General features: G+C 36.9%; 1 protein-coding gene across 1 annotated transcript in view; it reads right to left on the reverse strand.

Moving 5' to 3' along the window:
* Nucleotides 1-14,904, reverse strand: part of USP32 (ubiquitin specific peptidase 32) — a 121,261-nt gene extending 106,357 nt beyond the window's left edge. The window contains exons 1-3 of the mRNA XM_012648638.1: nt 14,802-14,904; nt 10,109-10,227; nt 1,568-1,727 (exon numbers count right to left, since the gene is read on the reverse strand). Coding sequence (XP_012504092.1) covers nt 1,568-1,727; nt 10,109-10,174 — 226 coding nt within the window. The 5' untranslated portion in view covers nt 10,175-10,227; nt 14,802-14,904. The remainder of the gene's footprint in view (nt 1-1,567; nt 1,728-10,108; nt 10,228-14,801) is intronic.
* Between the last annotated feature and the right edge of the window lie 2,746 nt (nt 14,905-17,650).

The raw sequence follows: 17,650 nt of genomic DNA on the forward strand, positions 1-17,650 counted from the left end.
GGGGTCTCGCTCTTGTTCAGGCTGGTCTCGAACTCCTGACCTTGAGCGATCCACCCGCCTCGGCCTTCCAGAGTGCTAGGATTACAGGCGTGAGCCACCGCGCCCAGCCAATACTTACTGTTTTAACAAGTGTTTTTAATTTTTTTTTTTAACACAACAAGGCACTCAAGGAAGGCAGTCATACTCTTAGCCAATATTAATATAAAAATAATTCAGCATACAATCACAAAGGAAAGTGAAAGTTCAACAGAATACATGTGACTGACAACTTAAATATTAAGGTAAGTTAAATAGAGCTTACAGTGAGTATAAAAAGGTTTCCTCAATTTTTTATGCAAAAGAATTCTTTTAAAAGGCCTTCCTACCTAAAATAAAGACAAGAGCCTCTTAACAGTAGTAGAATCAAGCTCATTGTCTATTCATGCCAGAATTTATTGGTCAGAATTTCTGGTAACAAAAGAATGAAAATGGGAGAGGGTAGCTGGTGTGTAATTAGCAGTCAAGTTATAAGTCACATAAAGCAATAGATACAAATAGCACTTGACACCAAAATTCCTCTATTCATTCAACAAATATGTATTTAGGCTTAGCATTAGGGGGAGAAGGATAAAATAATAACATAGACTCTGTGCCTGAAAAGATTCTATGATTTAGGAGCGATGACATATACAAATAAGCAGAATGCTATAAATAATTATAATACAAGGATGAAAGGGATAAGTTCATTGAACAGCAGTACAAATAAGGTACTATGAGAGTTCAGAGGAAGGAGAGATGATTTCTGATAGGAACGCAAGAAAAGTTTTCATGAAAAAAAGGGGTAATGTGATTTAAGTCTTCAAGGATGACTACTACGATTTAATAGGTAGACGCAAAGGGAAAGGCATTTCAGTGAGAGGAAGTATTAGGAAAAGCAGAGCATAAGTAGTTTTCTGTGACTACTAGAAAGAAGAACAGTAGAAATGAACACTTAGACCTGTGTAGCAGATTGAAAATTGTCTCCCATTCATGATCAACTGGAAAGTGGGAATGTGACCTTATATAGAAATAGGGTCTTTATGGATATAATGAATTAAGGATCTTGAGGTGAAATCATCTTAGATTTAGGCTGGGCCCTAAATTCAATGACTGGTGTCCTTGTACAAGGAAAGAACACAGAAATACACAGAAAAGGCCATGGGAAGACAGAGGCAGAGAATGGGAATTATGCTGCCGCAAGCCAGGGAATACTTGGGGTCACCAAAAAGTGGAAGAGGCAAAGAATTCCGAGGTACTTCAGAAGGAATGTGGTCCTGTAAACACTTGGATTTCAGCTGCTAAAACTGAGAGTGAATTTCTCGTTCCAGTTTATGAATTGTAGTAATTTGTTACAGCAACCCTAGGAAACTAATATAGCTTGGTTAAGAACAATTCATAAAGCGCTATGTTTTCCATGCTCCCGCATTTCATTTTATTATATTTTGGAAGAAAACACTGACAAAAAATTTCTCCTTTATAAGCATATTCCTATATTACCAGGCAATTATGTTAAAAGATAAAGAGAAAACAATGAAATGCCATTACTTACAATGTGTAACTCCAGCCAGAGTTTGGTAGAAAGTGGGAGTATCACTATCATCCGTGAGGGTAACATACACACCTCCAGATAGTAGCCAACGAGAGAAAGTAAAAGCATCTTTGTTTAGAAGAAGCCAATTTCTAAACTTTTCATAGTTTACCTTTTCACCCTAAAATTTAAAAAAAAAAAAAAAGTTTAGTCAAATTTTAAGTATCTTACTTGTAACCTGCATGACCTGAAGTTTGCAATTAGTTGACATTTACCTTTCTACAACCTACAAAGGAAGGATTATCTAAATAACACTACAGGGTACATATACTTGGAAATCAAACTGTCCTCAAAAATAATTATACTTCAGATCTTCCATTTGCATAAAATCTATATGTTAATTGCAAATTATTTCATCAATTCATTAAGGCAGTCCATTACCAATAATAAGCCACATTTTATTTGCTAAGATATATCTTAAAATCAGTAAACTACAGGCCGGGCGCAGTGGCTCACGCCTGTAATCCTAGCACTCTGGGAGGCCAAGGCGGGCGGATTGTTTGAGCTCAGGAGTTCAAGACCAGCCTGAGCAAGAGCGAGACCCCCATCTCTACCAAAAGTAGAAAGAAATTAATTGGACAGCTAAAAATACATAGAAAAAAATTAGCCGGGCATGGTGGCACATGCCTGTAGTCCCAGCTACTTGGGAGGCTGAGGCAGGAGGATGGCTTGAGCCCAGGAGTCTGAGGTTGCTGTAAACTAGGCTGACGCCACGGCACTCACTCTAGCCCGGGCAACAAAGTGAGACTCTGTCTCAAAAAAAAAAAAAAATCAGTAAACTGCATTTCTTTCAACATTTAATAAATCCAATTTTTCACTTGCCGTATCTCTCTTCATTATCACTCCCCTCAATCTGTTTCAATTAGTATATTTTAATTAAATCTGTATGGAATTTAAAAGCTCTTTTACATTTCATCTGTAAATTAAAAACAACTATACATGAGTCTTCCTAGAGAGGGCAATCAGGATCACAGAAGGCATCACTGAAAACATATATCCACAAGTCAAGTAGAGTACAAAGAGAAGGAAGTTGATTTCTATTTCTTTGCTTTCTTTTAACGTATTTGTTTTGATAAATCTCTGGAGAATAAAAGTACGTATCCAGGCTAAAAAAGAGCCTCACATGGCTGTGCAAGCCAATACCTTTGCTTAAAAGACAAGAGATCCTAGGTTTAGTGAGGGTCAAATATTTCTAAGAGAAAATGGGAGAATTCTCACATGGAAATACAATGAAGAATGACATTTTAGCAGCTCTAATCCTAATAGAGATATTAAAGAATACAAATAACTAGGAACCTAAAAGAGATATGGTAGAAACAATCTCTACATTATTTATTAGCATCGTATTAAATACAGCAATATGTCACCTAGTGGTTTCAGAACATTTAACATCATCAGTGCAATCCAAACAATCAAGACATCGTTGACAGTCTTGTTTTTCTGAATGGAAGAATATGGTGTGAAAGTTGATCATACAAATGAGGTCATTCTTGCCACAACCAACTAAACCAGTGTCAAGGAGCCAGGGGGAAAAAGCACTCGGGGTACACAGTATTGCTCTAGAAATGTAATTCTCTGCAAGTGTGGCTGCTGAAACTGCCTGTTGTAACCTGAGATCAGTTTTATCTATAGTTGGTAAGATAACTTGCTGCAACTCTACCACCACTCTACCATGGTCAATGTTGCCAACCAATTGGATCTTGCCAGCTCCCCAAGCTATTGGCATTAGCTTTACTAATATCATTAACTTTCTCTTAGGACCACATGTAACATTCCCCTTTTTTATAAAATCTCCAACCTTCTCTTTGTTCTTTGGACACACCAAAGAACACCTGGTCTGCATGTATGCCCAGGAATTGCAATTCTTTCTTCCTAAATAAAATGTTAAACTTAAAGATTCATCTCTACATTTTTATTTTCACTTCAACAATGGCATTGAGACTTGTTGCAGAGACCCATGAGAACATTGCCAAAATGTTTAGAGATTACAGATCCAACCCATATTTTTTCTCTATCCCACGTTTAGTCTAGAAAGAGGCTTAGCAGTATACATTCCATGAGTTGACACACATTTTTACACATGTTAACATCTCTTGACATTGGGATAAGTCTTAAAATCAACAGCATCCTTCAATTATAATTGGCAGTTTTTTCTTAGTGGTTGTGATATTGTGAAATATATATTTGGTCTTCTTTCTGTTTCCTGGCATACAACTCCTAAAATCATTGCCATATCCAAAGTGGTAAGTTTTTCTCTGCATGTTAATGAATTGACGTATGACTAGGGGCTTCTGGATAGCCACATGATGGGGGCTGGTCACCTGAAAAACCAAGGAATGATTAAAGAGTTGGGACTTTCGGTCCCATCCTCAACCTCCAATCTCCAGGGAGGGGAGAGAACTGAAGATTAAGTTTATCACCAATGATCAATGATTCAATAAATCATGACTATTAATGAAGTTTCCATAAAAACACAAAAGGGGCCAGGGACAGCGGTTCACAACTGTAATCCTAGTACTTCAGGAGGCCACGCCGGAGGATTGCTTGAGGCCAGGAGTTTGAGACCAGCCTGAGCAACATAGAGAGATCCCCCCTCCTCATCTCAGTACAAAATTTAAAAATCAGCCAGGTGTGGTGGTATGTGCCTGTACCCCCAGCTATTTGGGAGGCTGAGGCAGGAGTAGCCTGGGAATTTGAGGTTGCAATGAACTATGATGATGCCACTGCACTCTAGCTTGGGCAACTGAGCAAGACCTTGTCTCAAAAGAAAATAAAAACAAAAAACAAACAAATAAATGAAAGGACTGAGTTGTTCAAGGAACTTCCACTTAGCTGAACACATGCAGGTTCCTGAAGGGTGGTGTCCTGGACAGGGCATGAAAGCTCCACATACCTTCCCATATACCTTGCCCTATGCATCTCTTTCATCTGGCTGTTCATCTGTATCCTCTGTAATGTCCTTTATAATAAACCAATAAACTTAAGTATTTCCCCAAGTTCTGAGAGCTGTCCTATTAACTGAACCCAAGGAGGGGGTCTCAGGAACCCCATTTCATAGCCTATTTGTCAGAGGTATAGGTGTCAGCCTATTACTTGTGATTGGCATCTAGGGGCAGTCTCATGGGACTAATCCCTCACCCTGTGGGATCTGATGTTATCTCTAGGTAGACAGTGTCATAGCTGAATTAAATTAGAGGAAACCGGGCTTATGCCCACAAAAGAATCCACCAGAGAATACACTGCTGGTGGGGAGAAATCCCCACACATATTTTGATAACAAGAGATCACAGAAAGTGATCTGTGTTGTGAGAATAGAGTAGGAAAAAAAGTTTGTTTTTTCTACTCAGAGTGATACATAAAGGTACTTCTTATAATTGATAGCATTTTTAGATTCAGGGAAATAATGTGACTTCAATGATTTCAGTGAATCTAGGATATCTCAATTTTATAATTGCATATGTGCCACTAAGAAAGAAAAAAAGATGCCAATGTATAATGGGCCCTTCTACCACTGTCACATATAGCTAATATCTACTGAGTGTTTACAATGTCCTCAGAACTGCCCTAAATACTTTAAATATTAATTTAATCTTCAAAGCAGTCTCTATAGGAGACACTTTCATTGTTATTATTTTTCTAGAGACAAGGTCTGACTCATTCACGTGGGCTAGAGTGAAGTGGTCTGATCATAGCTTACTGCAGCCTCAAACTCCTGGGCTCAGGTAATCCTCACATCTCAGCCTCCCGAGTAGCTGGGACTATAGGCCTGTGTTACCACACCTGGCTATTTTTTTTTTTTTTTTAAAGAGACAGGGTATTGCTACGTTGCCCAGGCTGGTCTTGAACTCTTGGCGTCAAGCAATCGTCCTACCTCAGCCTCAAAAAGTGCTGAGATTACAGGTGTGAGCCACCGCACCCAGCCAGAGACACCATTATTATCCCCATTTTACACATGAGAAAACTTTGACACCAAAAGGTTAAGTAATTTGCCCAAAGTTATATAGTGGCAGAGAGAGGATTAAACCCAGGTGGTCCAGGCTCCAAAGTCCCTGTGCCTAAACTATACACCACGTTGTCTTGTCTACGAGTAAAATATAAAGTAATATCTGAAAGCCACCTGCCCATTGGGAATCATTCCCACAAAGCTGGTAGCACCAAAATTCCATCTGTCAAATCTGATTTTTTGTTTTTGAGTCATGGATCTCTTCCAAAAACGGAAGTGAAGGAAAAGAATTCTTTTATAAATTGTTGCAACGGTGGTCAAGAAATAGTTCCAATACCAGAAAAGGCAATTGAAAATAAACAGACTCCTGGAGCTTCCAGATAGCTTACATGTGGAAGTTCCCGGAGGTTGGAGCACCCAGGAAGGGCAAGGAAGCTCCATGCCCCTTCCCCCATACCTCACCCTACGCATCTCTTCATCTGTATCCTTTGTAATAAACTGGTAAATACTTTATGTTCCCTGGGGTAGGGACCATGCCTTCGTCATTTCTGTAACTTTCAGGAACATATGAATTGGTCATCAGGAAAAGATTCTTAGCCACAGGGTCTTATGCCATTCCTCCTGACACCATGTAAAGTGAGAATCCTGTTGTCCTTGGACAACACCAGCCTGGGACTGACAAGGAAGCTTTGACTGTTTATCTACCACAAGAAACACAACTAAAGTTTGATCGAATTTGTCCAAACTGGGCAGAGTCTAAGTGAGACGCCAGGGGCTCATACATCTCACTGTCCAAGGAATGCCACCTTATGATAAAAGTGTCATCATGAAGGACACACACCAGAATCTCCAGCTTCTGGAGTGGACGCCTAAGAAGGAAGATCTGTGGCTGCAGACAGAAATCTGGTGATTCTCATCTGACGGTCATGGTCTATGTGATACTGATTTAGTGGTTCTATTTCTTTGTGCCTTAGTTTCCCTTTAATAAAATGAGCTAACAGGTAAAAAATAAAATAAAAATAAACAGACTCCTAAAACTGGTAAAATATTAATTTCCACTTTAAGAATCAACAATCCAAAAGAAAACCAGTAAGAAAAAAACTTAATACAACTTCTGGGTGGATTCCTTTATAACTCAAGGCCAATAAAGCACAGGATTAAAAAAAGCTGAAACCCCTATCACTTAAATGTAGGTGCTAGGGCTGTATCTTTTATCTAAAGTGCTTGTCTTTATAGTTTTGTTTTTAATGCAAACAATAACACAAAGCATTGTCACAGAAAGTCTGAATAAACCTATTCTAATATAAATACTTGGATAGCAAGGGTCTGGATGCAACCATCAGGCACATTACTCAGAAATTAGAGCAGCTAAATACATCAAATAGTTGAATCAGATAGCATTAGCCCACTTACAGTATTGCTTTTATACCAAAGGAATCTAATAATTCAAATAGCCATATACATGAGCCTTCTAAAACTTGGCTTCACATTTCTTTGATCTTTTCTCTTCTAAAGATCTTGTCATTAACAACAACAACCTAGGCACTTACTACCACGGTCTTATAATCTTTTTACTACAATAACTGTTCCCCTTCCCATAATTGAAATTTTAAGCATTCTACTTTCCTATCTTGATTTCCTCTTATGAACATATTCTCCTCTACTATCCTGACTCTAGTGATTTTTTTTTTTTTTTTTTTTTGAGACAGAGTCTTGCTCTGTTACCTGGGCTAGAGTGCCGTGGCATCAGCCTAGCTCACAGCAACCTCAAACTCCTGGGCTCAAGCAATGCTCCTGCCTCAGCCTCCCGAGTAATGGGGACTACAGGCACGCACTACCACACCCAGCTAATTTTTTCTATTTTTAGTAGAGATGGGATCTCGCTCTTGTTCCAGCTGGTCTTGAACTACTGAGCTCAAGTGATCCTCCCACCTTGGCCTCCCAGAGTGCTGGGATTACAGGTGTGAGCCACCGCACCCAGCCTCCAGTGATTTTTTTTTTAAATTCCACAGGATCTACACCAATGACCAACATCCATATTGCCAAATCTCAGTGATCAAAGGTCAACTCACTTCAGTATACTTGACATAGTTGAGCTCTCTTTCCTTCTTGAAACATTTCATCACCTGGCCTGCAGGACACTATTCTCTTTGGGTAATCTCTTATCTCACAGGCCATTCCTTAATCTCCAGTTTTGATTCCTCTTTATCTCTCCAAACTCTAAACACTGGATTACAGGACTCATTCTGCCAATCTGTTTTCTATCTTAACTCACTCACAGATGATCTTTGCTGTATTCTCTTCATGAAAAGTTCTTCCCTAAGTTATCTTCATGGTTTTATCTCTCACTTCCTATAAATTTCTATTCACCTATAAATCAATAAATCCTTTCCCCTGAACAACAGACTTATCTATCAAAAAGCATGGCTGACAACTCAAATTGAATGTCTAATAGGATCCTTGAATTTAATTAAATCTCTCTTGGCATCCAACCCCCAAAGCTCCTTCTCCATCTCAGTTAACAGCAACGATATTCTTTTACGAAATCAGGCCAACACTTTGGTCATCCTTCTTCTACTCCTTCTATCACAGTCCCTAATCAACACAAGAAAAGATTCTGTTAAGTCCACCTTTAAAATAAATGCAGAACCTAAAAACTTATCACTCACTGCTACACTATGGTCTAAATGACCATCCCCTCTCACCTGGATTATTCAGATACCTCAACTGGACTCAGTTCAGCCACATAAGATCTAACATGATCATGTTTTTCAAAAAAGCACCTCATATTATGTTATTCTTCTGCTCAAAACCCTCCAGTGGTTTCCGTCTCACTCAGGGTAAAAGTCAAAGGATGCAACAATGTCCCATAGGGGCATATATAATCTACCTCCTAACTCCTCAATAATTTCAGTAACTTCATTTCTCACTATTCCCTTGCCCACTCCATTTCAACTAAATTGGCCTTTTTATTATTCCTTGGACATCCCAAGTATACTCTTACCTCAGGGCCTTTGCTGTATCCTTTTCATGAAAAGTCCTTCCCTCAGTTATCTTCATGGTTTTCTCTCTCACTTCCTATAAATTTTTTACTCAAATTTCACTCTATCTGACAGGTCTAACCATCCTATATAAAATAATAACACTCAACTGCCTCTTTCCTATTGCCACCTATTCATCTATTCTACTTTATTTTTCCCTATAGCACTAATTCTCAATGAATACATATACCTTCAGTTGTGCCTCAATTTTAGAGAATTAGGTGACCAACCACATGTAATTCCCATCTACGAAATGGAAGTGTTTACCTAAACCTTATTAAAATGAAAAAAATATACATATTCTTCCTGAAAAAATGCAGACTATTAATATATTTGACATCTCTATGAAAAATCCAATTAATAAGATCTGCAAAAACACCTTTTCTTCTGACAGGCAAAATTTTATTACAGGGAAAAAACAAACAAATACGCCATGGCCCAGTTTGTCTTGAAGTACTAAAATACTATCATAGCAATTTCTAGTCAATATGTCAAGAACCAAAAGAAACCCATCCTTTTGTACCTTACACATAGAAATGCTGGATAAAATGTAACACCATAACCACCACCAAACACTGCACAGCTAAGCTCAAAAGCAAAAAAGAGATATCACCAGGTGCTAGGAACACAGAAGAAACTCAAAGCCAAATTGATGAGAAGCTAAAGATAAGACAGCCCAAAGAGATATTAGAATATGCATATGGATGAAGTATAGATAATCAGTGCCTATATAGACAGGAAGGTGGAGCTAAACTCCCTGAATAATACCAAGAGCAGCAACGGATTATTATATTGGTGAAACGGAGGTAGGTCAAATAGCCACCTGTAAGAAATTGTGCAGTACTGAGTGCTACATGAAAGGATCAGAAATTTCTGAAGAAGTTGTTACTCTACCATCTCTAGGGACTTTTCACATATTAGCAGACCTCTGAGAAGAAAAATAATTTTCTCTATTAAAGATACACATTTGCTATTGTTTAATTTTCTATCATTTCTATTGTTAGATACTAGAAAATATATTATTTTTGCAAACAGAAAAAAAAGACAATTTTTAACCAAAGTATTTTACTATGCAAATCAACTAAGTAAAATAAATGATAAAATAGGCCTTAATAAAATAGGTCACAGAATGGCTCAAGGCCAATGAATGATATACCTACATATCCATGATAAAAAACAAGGGCACTACAACATGAGGTTCCTGCAGGATTGTGTGTATGCATGTGTATATGTTGCTATGTGTGGGACTGAGAGCACAGGAATATGTTTCCTTATACTCTAAGTATAAACAGTTGGTTTACAGTAGAATTAAGAATTTTCAGATTCACAAATATAGCAGTAATGAGAGTCATGAACCTCTGAATATAGCACGTAAACAGTTGAAATATCAATCATTAAATACAAAAATGCCAAGAATATTCTGCATATAAACATCTATTCATCATAGCTAAACTTATTAATATTATACAACTAAAGGTAATACTTTGTCAATAAGAAGGCGTGAAATGTAAAATATACCTCTGAGAAACACTTTCTGAGTGTATCTGGGACTTTACCATCCACTACATGGAGCATTCTTTCCATTTCTTCTCGTACAACATAGCTCCCAGATTCACTTGAAAAAAGACTGAAAATGTCTAAGAGAAAGAAAGATAGAATAAATTAATCTTAACATAGATCAAATATACCCTCATGCAAACAGTGAGAGAAGAGAAAGGTATCAATAATTGATTACTAGGGCCGAGCACTTTATAATTTAATTTATTCCTCAAAATAACCTAGCAACGCAAATTAAAACAGCAATGTGACTTCTCTCCAAATATGCCAAATTTGCAAAAATGCTTAGGTGTAACAATACCAAGTGTTAGCAAGGATTGGGAGAAACAGAAGCTCCAATATATTGTTAATAGGAGCATAAATTACCGTGGAGAGTAATTTGAAAATTCTAGTGAAGGTGAAGATGCACACTAGAAACTCCACTTCCACAAAATTACACTTCCACACTTGAAAAACTGATACCTGTGTACAAGATACAAGGTGTTCACTGGAGTATTGTTTGTAAGAGCAAAAATTAGAAAAAAAGATACATGTCTATCAGTAATAGGTAAACTGAGATATACACACAATAAAATACTACATAGACGTTAAAATAAAGGAATTACATGTTTCAAGATGGATAAATATAAAAAATATAATATTCGGGGAAAAGCAAATTACAAAGTAATCTGTGTAGTACTAGTCCCCTCCTTATCCACGTCTTGCTTTCTGAGGTTTCAGTTACCCACAGTTAACAGAGGTCCAAAAAAGTGAAATGGAAATTTTCAGAAATAAACAATTCATAGGTTTTAAATTGCACACTGTTCTAAGTAACATAATGAAATCTCTTGCCTCCCTCTCCATCCTATCTGGGACATGCATAATCCCTTTGTCCAGCATATCCACACTGTATACGCTACTCGCCTATTAGTCACTTAGTAGCTGTCTTGGTTATCAGATGGACAGATCACAAGAAGAATTAGTACAGTACAATGAGATATTTTGAGAGAGAAAAAGTGACCAGAATCACATAACTTTTATTACAGTACATTGTTATAATTGTTCTATTTTATTATTAGTTATTGTTAATCTCTTAGCCTAATTTATAAATTAAACCTTATGACAGGTATATCTGGATAAGAAAAAACAATGTATATATAGAATTTCGTACTGCTGTGGTTTCAGGTATACACTGGGAGGGGTCTTGGAATGTATCTAATGCAGATAAGGGGGGACTAATGTATACCATTTATTAAAAAGTATAAAACCTACAAAATAGATGAAGATATATTTAAGGATATATAACATGTTATAAATGTATAAAAACCTGCATAAGGAATGAAAGATCACCAAATTCATGAAGAGTAGTAACCTCTGTAGGAAAGAACAGGAATGGGATCCTGAAGGGATACAAAGACAGCCTTACCTTAGCTGTAATATTTTATTTTTTAAAAAATCAAGATCTGGGACAAAAATGACACAATGTTAAGAAATAAAGCTACATGGAAGTACATATTATAAGTATGTTTGAAATATTGTTGTTATAGGTTGAATTATATGCGCCCCCAAAAGATATTGTGAAGTCCTAACTTTAAAGTACCAGTGAATGTGAACTTATTTGGAAACAGAGTCTTTGTAGACGTAATCAAGTTATGATGAGGCCATTAAGGTGGGACCCAATCTAATATGACTGCCATCTTTATAAAAAGAGGAGAAGACAGACACAAAAGCAAGCCAGCCACGTGACAAGAGAGGCAGGGATTGGAATGACACAGTTGCAGGCCAAGGATTGCCAAGGATTGTGAGCCATCACCAAAAGCAAAGAAGAAAGAATTCTCCTCTGCAGTTTTCAGAAAGAGCATGGCCCTGATGACGCTCTGATTTTTAACTTCTAGCCTTCAGAACCATGAGATAATGAATATATCTGTTGTTTAAGTCACCCAGTTTGTAGTGCTTTGTTATGGCACCCCTAAGATATTAATACAACTGTAAATAAAAATGAAGAAACTTTAAAAATGTGTTTGTGACCCAAAAACTTATTACTAGTCAGTCGTACCTGAATATCCACAGGGGACTGGCTCTGGGACCCTCAAGGATATCAAAATGCATGGATGCTCAAGTCCCTTATACAAAGTGACACGGTGTATGCATATAACCTACATATATCCTCCTGTATACTTTAAATCATCTCTAGATTACTTATAATACCTAATACAATGTAAACACTATATAAATAGCTACTATACTGTACTGTTTTTAATTTGTATTATTTTTAATTGTTGTATTGGTTTTTTGCATTATTTTTTTCCTCAAATATTTTCAATCCAAAATTGGTTGAATCTGTAGATAAGCAAGTCATAGATAAGGCAAGCTGACAATATTTTTTATTTTTATTTTTTCTAGAAACAGGGTCTCACTATGTTGCCCAGGCTGGACTGCAGTGGCTATTCACAGGCCTGAGCATAGTACACAGGGGCCTTGAACTCCTGCCCTTGAGATGATTCTCCCACTTCATTCTCCCAAGTAGCTGGGACAATCGGCACATACCACACTTGTATTTTTAATTACGTTAATTACATTTGTATTTTTAATTACCACTGACAGGAGCCAGTGTGTATGTGTGCTGGTGGGGGGATGCTACTGCGGAAAAACCAGCATCACAATTATATTCCAATAAATAAAACTGAGTTTATGGATATGTTCATTATGTTGATTATGGTGATGGTCAGTGGGTGTATACACATGGCAAAACATCAAAATGTACATTTTATATATCTGCATTTTATTATATGTCAGTTATACCTCAATAAAACTTTTTTTTTTTTTTTAAAGGATTCTCTTAGTCTGTTTTGTGTAGCTATAGCAGAATACCGCAGACCGGGAAATTTATAATGAACAGAGATTTGTTTCTTACAGTTCTGGAGGCTGAGAAGCCCAATGTCGAGAGGCCTGCATCTGGCAAGGCCCTTCTTGCTCTTCCATCATCCCATGGTAGAAGGCAGAAGGGCAAAAGAGCACATGTAAGAGAGAGGGAAGGGGGCTGAACTCATTCTTAATAAGGACGCCACTCCCTCAATAACCAATTCCCTCCTGACATAACAGTATTAATCCATTCATGAGGGCAGACCCATCATGACTTCATCCTCTCTTAAAGGTCCCGCCTCTCAACACTGTTACATTGGGGATTAAGTTTCCAATACATGAACTTTGGGTAACACCTTCAAACCATGGCAAGGATTAAGAAGAACAGTCTAAATTCAGGAGCAAGAGAGGATTCCGAGAGATATGTCTTAGTCTGCTCAGGCTGCTGTAACAAAATACCATAAACAGAGTGGCTTATAAACAACAGACATTTATTTCTCACAGCTCTAGAGGCAGGGAAGTACACAATCAAGGAGCCAGCCAATTTGGTGTCTGTTGAGGGACTACTTCCTGGTTCATAGACAGCCATCTTTTCATTGCATCCTCAAATGGCGGAAATGATGAAGGGTCTTTCTAGGGCCTCTTTTATAATATAAGGACACTTAATCTTATCCAAGAGACACTTATAATTAACCCTCATGACCTACTCACCTCCCCAAAGCACCATCTCCTAATACCTTCAACACTGGGGTGTTAAGATTTCAACATATGAATTTTGAAGGAGACACAAACATTCAGACCATAGCAGACAGATTACAAAAAGAAGAAGGAAAAGTCAGGCATGGTGGTGTGCGTGCCTGTAATCCTAGCTACTTGGGAGGCTAAAGTGGAAGGATCTCTTAAGCCTAGGAGTTTGAGGCTATAGTGAGGTATGATTTTGCCACTGCACTCCAGCCTGGGTGACAGATAAGACTTCATCTCAAAAAAATAGATAAATCATCAATATCTAATTCCAGAACATTTTCATCAACCCAAAAAGAAATCCCGTGCCCATTAGCCATCACTCTCCATTTCCCTCTTCCCTGAACCCCAGGCAATTACTAATCTAACACTTTCTGGCACTACTGATTTGCGTAACCTGGAAATTTCATATAAATGGGATCGTATAATATGTGGCCTATTGTGATTGGCATCTATCTCTCAGCAAAATGTTTTTAGGTTCGTCCATGTTGCAGCATGAACTGGTACTTTATTCCTTTTTATTGTAGAATAACATTCCATTGTATGGATAATCATGTTCTGTTTATCCATTCATCAGCTGATAGACATAAGGGTTGTTTCCATTTTGTGATTATTATGAACAATGCTGCTATAAATATTTGCATACATGATTTGTTTTGGGTAAATATGTGTATTGAACTTTCATAGAAGTAGAAACTGCTGGGCCATGTAACTCAATGTTCAACAGTTTGAGGAACTGCCAAACTGGTTTTCAAAGTGGCTGCACTTTTTTACATTCCTATGGCAATGTATAATGTGCACTACAATTTTTCCACATCTTCCCTAACACTTGTTATTATCTGACGTTTTAATTTTAGCCACCTTAGTAGATGTGAAGCAGTATCTCAATGTACTTTAAATTTATATTTCTCTATTAATTATGTTGAGTATATTTTCAAGTGCCTATTGGCCACTTGTATATCTTCTTTAGAGAAATGTCAATTCAAATCCTTTGCTTGTCATCAGAATTTTGAAGTAAATTATTCTGCCATCAGATATGGTATCGTTATTTTGAGACAATAAAAGTACTTACATTTTGCTTTCTCTTCATCTCTGCCTCTTGTAAGGAGGACAAGTCCAACTATTAAGTTATTGAAGTGCAGCCCTTTGGATGTTCCGCCAAAAGAACAGTAAATCACCTGGAAGAAAATGATAGTCAACCTCAGGAGATGTTTCATTTTTTGAGGAATTTCAGGTGGCTATCATCTTTAACAAATCTTGTCTCCATCTCCAGATAAGGCCCTGGTAGATTTTAGTAAAAAGATGTTAAGTTTCTCCCTCTTCTTCCTCTTTTCCACCTTGTTATTGCAAAGAATATGCTCATCTACCCTAAAATACATACAGACGGTCCCCAACTTACAATTTTTCAACTTTACAATGGCACAAAAATGATATGCATTCAGGAGAAATCATAATTCAGTACAGTATTCAATAAATTACATGTGATATTCAACACTTTAACTCAAAACAGGTTTTATGTTAGATGATTCCGCAAACTGCTAATATAAGTGTTCTGAGCACATTTAAAAGAGGTTAGGCTAAGCTATGATGTTTGGTACATTAGGTATATTAAATACACTTTCAACTCACCATTTTCAACTTATGATGGGTTTATAGGGCTGTAATGACATGGTAAGTTGAGGAGCATCTATATATTACAGACTCACACAACTGAATATTTATTCTTTCTCTTTGGAGTCCTCATCAAGGTCCAACAGGATAAAAGTCTTCCTTCAATAGCCACGATAAAGAGATAAGGATTCCGTGCAATTACAGAACTTCCTTCAACACCAGTAAAATTTATACACATTATTTTGATTGGAAAGAAAGACAATCTATAGCAATGTTCAGAAGTTCTAAGAGATCTCAAAGACTTTTTTTTTATACTCTCAGAAATAAGTATTATACTAATCAGAAAGAAAGAACAAAATCTATGCATAAGTTCATAGGGAATAATGTCTATTTTTAAAAAAAACTATACATGGAAAGGTACAGTAACAGCAATCACAATAAATTCATTCATTCACCAATTCTTTTTGAGTGCCTAGCATCTGCTATGCAGAATTTTGTCAATAGAAATGCATGATTAAAAAATAATTCAAGAATAAAACTTAAATGGTCAATAAGAAAACTGAAAATATATATTCACCAGGTGATATTTATAAATATTAATATATTTAGCAACACCCTGACAGCTGATGTCAAAAATTATCTATCTCTACTGCCAGTGATAAACTCAACCTAGCAAAAACTAGCCAAGGGAGATGGCTGCTGATCAGAACATAAAAAAATATAAAAAGAACAGAACAAACACACTCTGTGGAATAACTATTTTTACTTGGCCCACCACCCACCCCCAAATGGAGGAAAATAACAGAAAAAAAAAAACTTTATTACTGGGGAGGGGCAGGAAAACATAATGGCCCCAGATCTTTACAGTTTCCCTACTACTGGGGAGAAGTAGGATCACTAAGAAAGTCTCACCCTCAAGATGCAAGGACACACAATCCATAAACAGATCTTGCTATTTCTTCTTAATAAATATTATCAATAAAAAATGGTAGTGGAGTTGAAAGAGGTCTTAGAAATTAACTAATATATTCCCCTCATTTAAAACATGAAGAAATTAAGAGGCAGTCAATGACAGAGCCAGAGCTAGAATCAGTTTCTTGACTTTTCTAATATTTCAAACTGATTCCCATTTGCTTTTAAATTCTGAGCAAAAGCCAAGATATTTTGCCAGAGTTTCTATGAGGAGAACATTTACTTTTCACTATTATAAAAATTGTTCTTAAAAAATTATAGATGAACACACCAGTTGGAAAGCTTTTTAACCAGAGCAGCAGCAACTACTTTCTACAAACTCAGAACTAAAAGTATTAGAGAAGATTCATTAAAATATGATGACTATAGCATGTAATTCACCAACATTAATGTAGTTAATGATTTTCCTTGATTAAAAACATTGTAATTTTTAAAAGATTACTTAAGAATAAAATACACTTCATTTACAAAAAAAAAAAAAGATCCAAGGACACAATGTCTACCTAAAACTAAGGCAGAAACAGGACTGCAGAGAATGTCCCCCTCCCTAACACTTCCCACGTCCATCCACCATCGTGCTAGCAAGCACTGAGGAATAAATAACAACAGTGTATATAGCTAGAGACTCTCTCCATGGTGTGGTAACAAAGAGAAGGTAAGAGGGTAGAAAAGACATTAGAAAAATTCTCTAGCAAAGACACCCCAACTCGATTTAAAAAAAAAAAAAAGTAACCTTAGACTGGAAATCAAAATTGAAGCCTGTATTTCACTGAGGATAAAACGACAAGACCAAAATAAAGCTCGACTACAGACTAGATTGACTTACACACCACCTCCCTCTCAATGCTATTTGGCTCAGTCTCTATTGTCCTATACAAAACATCTGTCTTTCAATCACAAATCATAAGTCACACAAAGAAGCAAGGCGGAAAACCTAACATAGTGTCAGAGCCAAAGGAAAAACATGGGAGAAAGGAAATAGCAGAGGATGTAAACAGGTGGAAAACCATACTATGCTCATGGGTTGGCAGAATCAACATTCTTAAAATGTCTATACTACCTAAAGTGATCTACAGATTCAATGCAATCCTTATTAAAACATCAACATCATTTTTCACAGATCTAGAAAAAATAATTCTATGCTTCATATGGAACAAGAGAAGACTCCACATAGCAAACGCAATCTTAAACAAAAAGAACAAATTGGGAGGCATCAATTTACCAGACTTCAGGATATACTACAAGGATATAGTAACTAAAACAGCATGGTACTGGCACAAGAACAGAGACATAGACCAATGGAACAGAACTGAGAACCCAGATATAAAACCATCCTCA

The sequence above is a fragment of the Propithecus coquereli genome, unplaced genomic scaffold (genome assembly GCF_000956105.1).
Source record: "Propithecus coquereli isolate 6110/MARCELLA unplaced genomic scaffold, Pcoq_1.0 Scaffold291, whole genome shotgun sequence".
In the NCBI taxonomy this organism is placed as follows: Eukaryota; Metazoa; Chordata; class Mammalia; order Primates; family Indriidae; genus Propithecus; species Propithecus coquereli.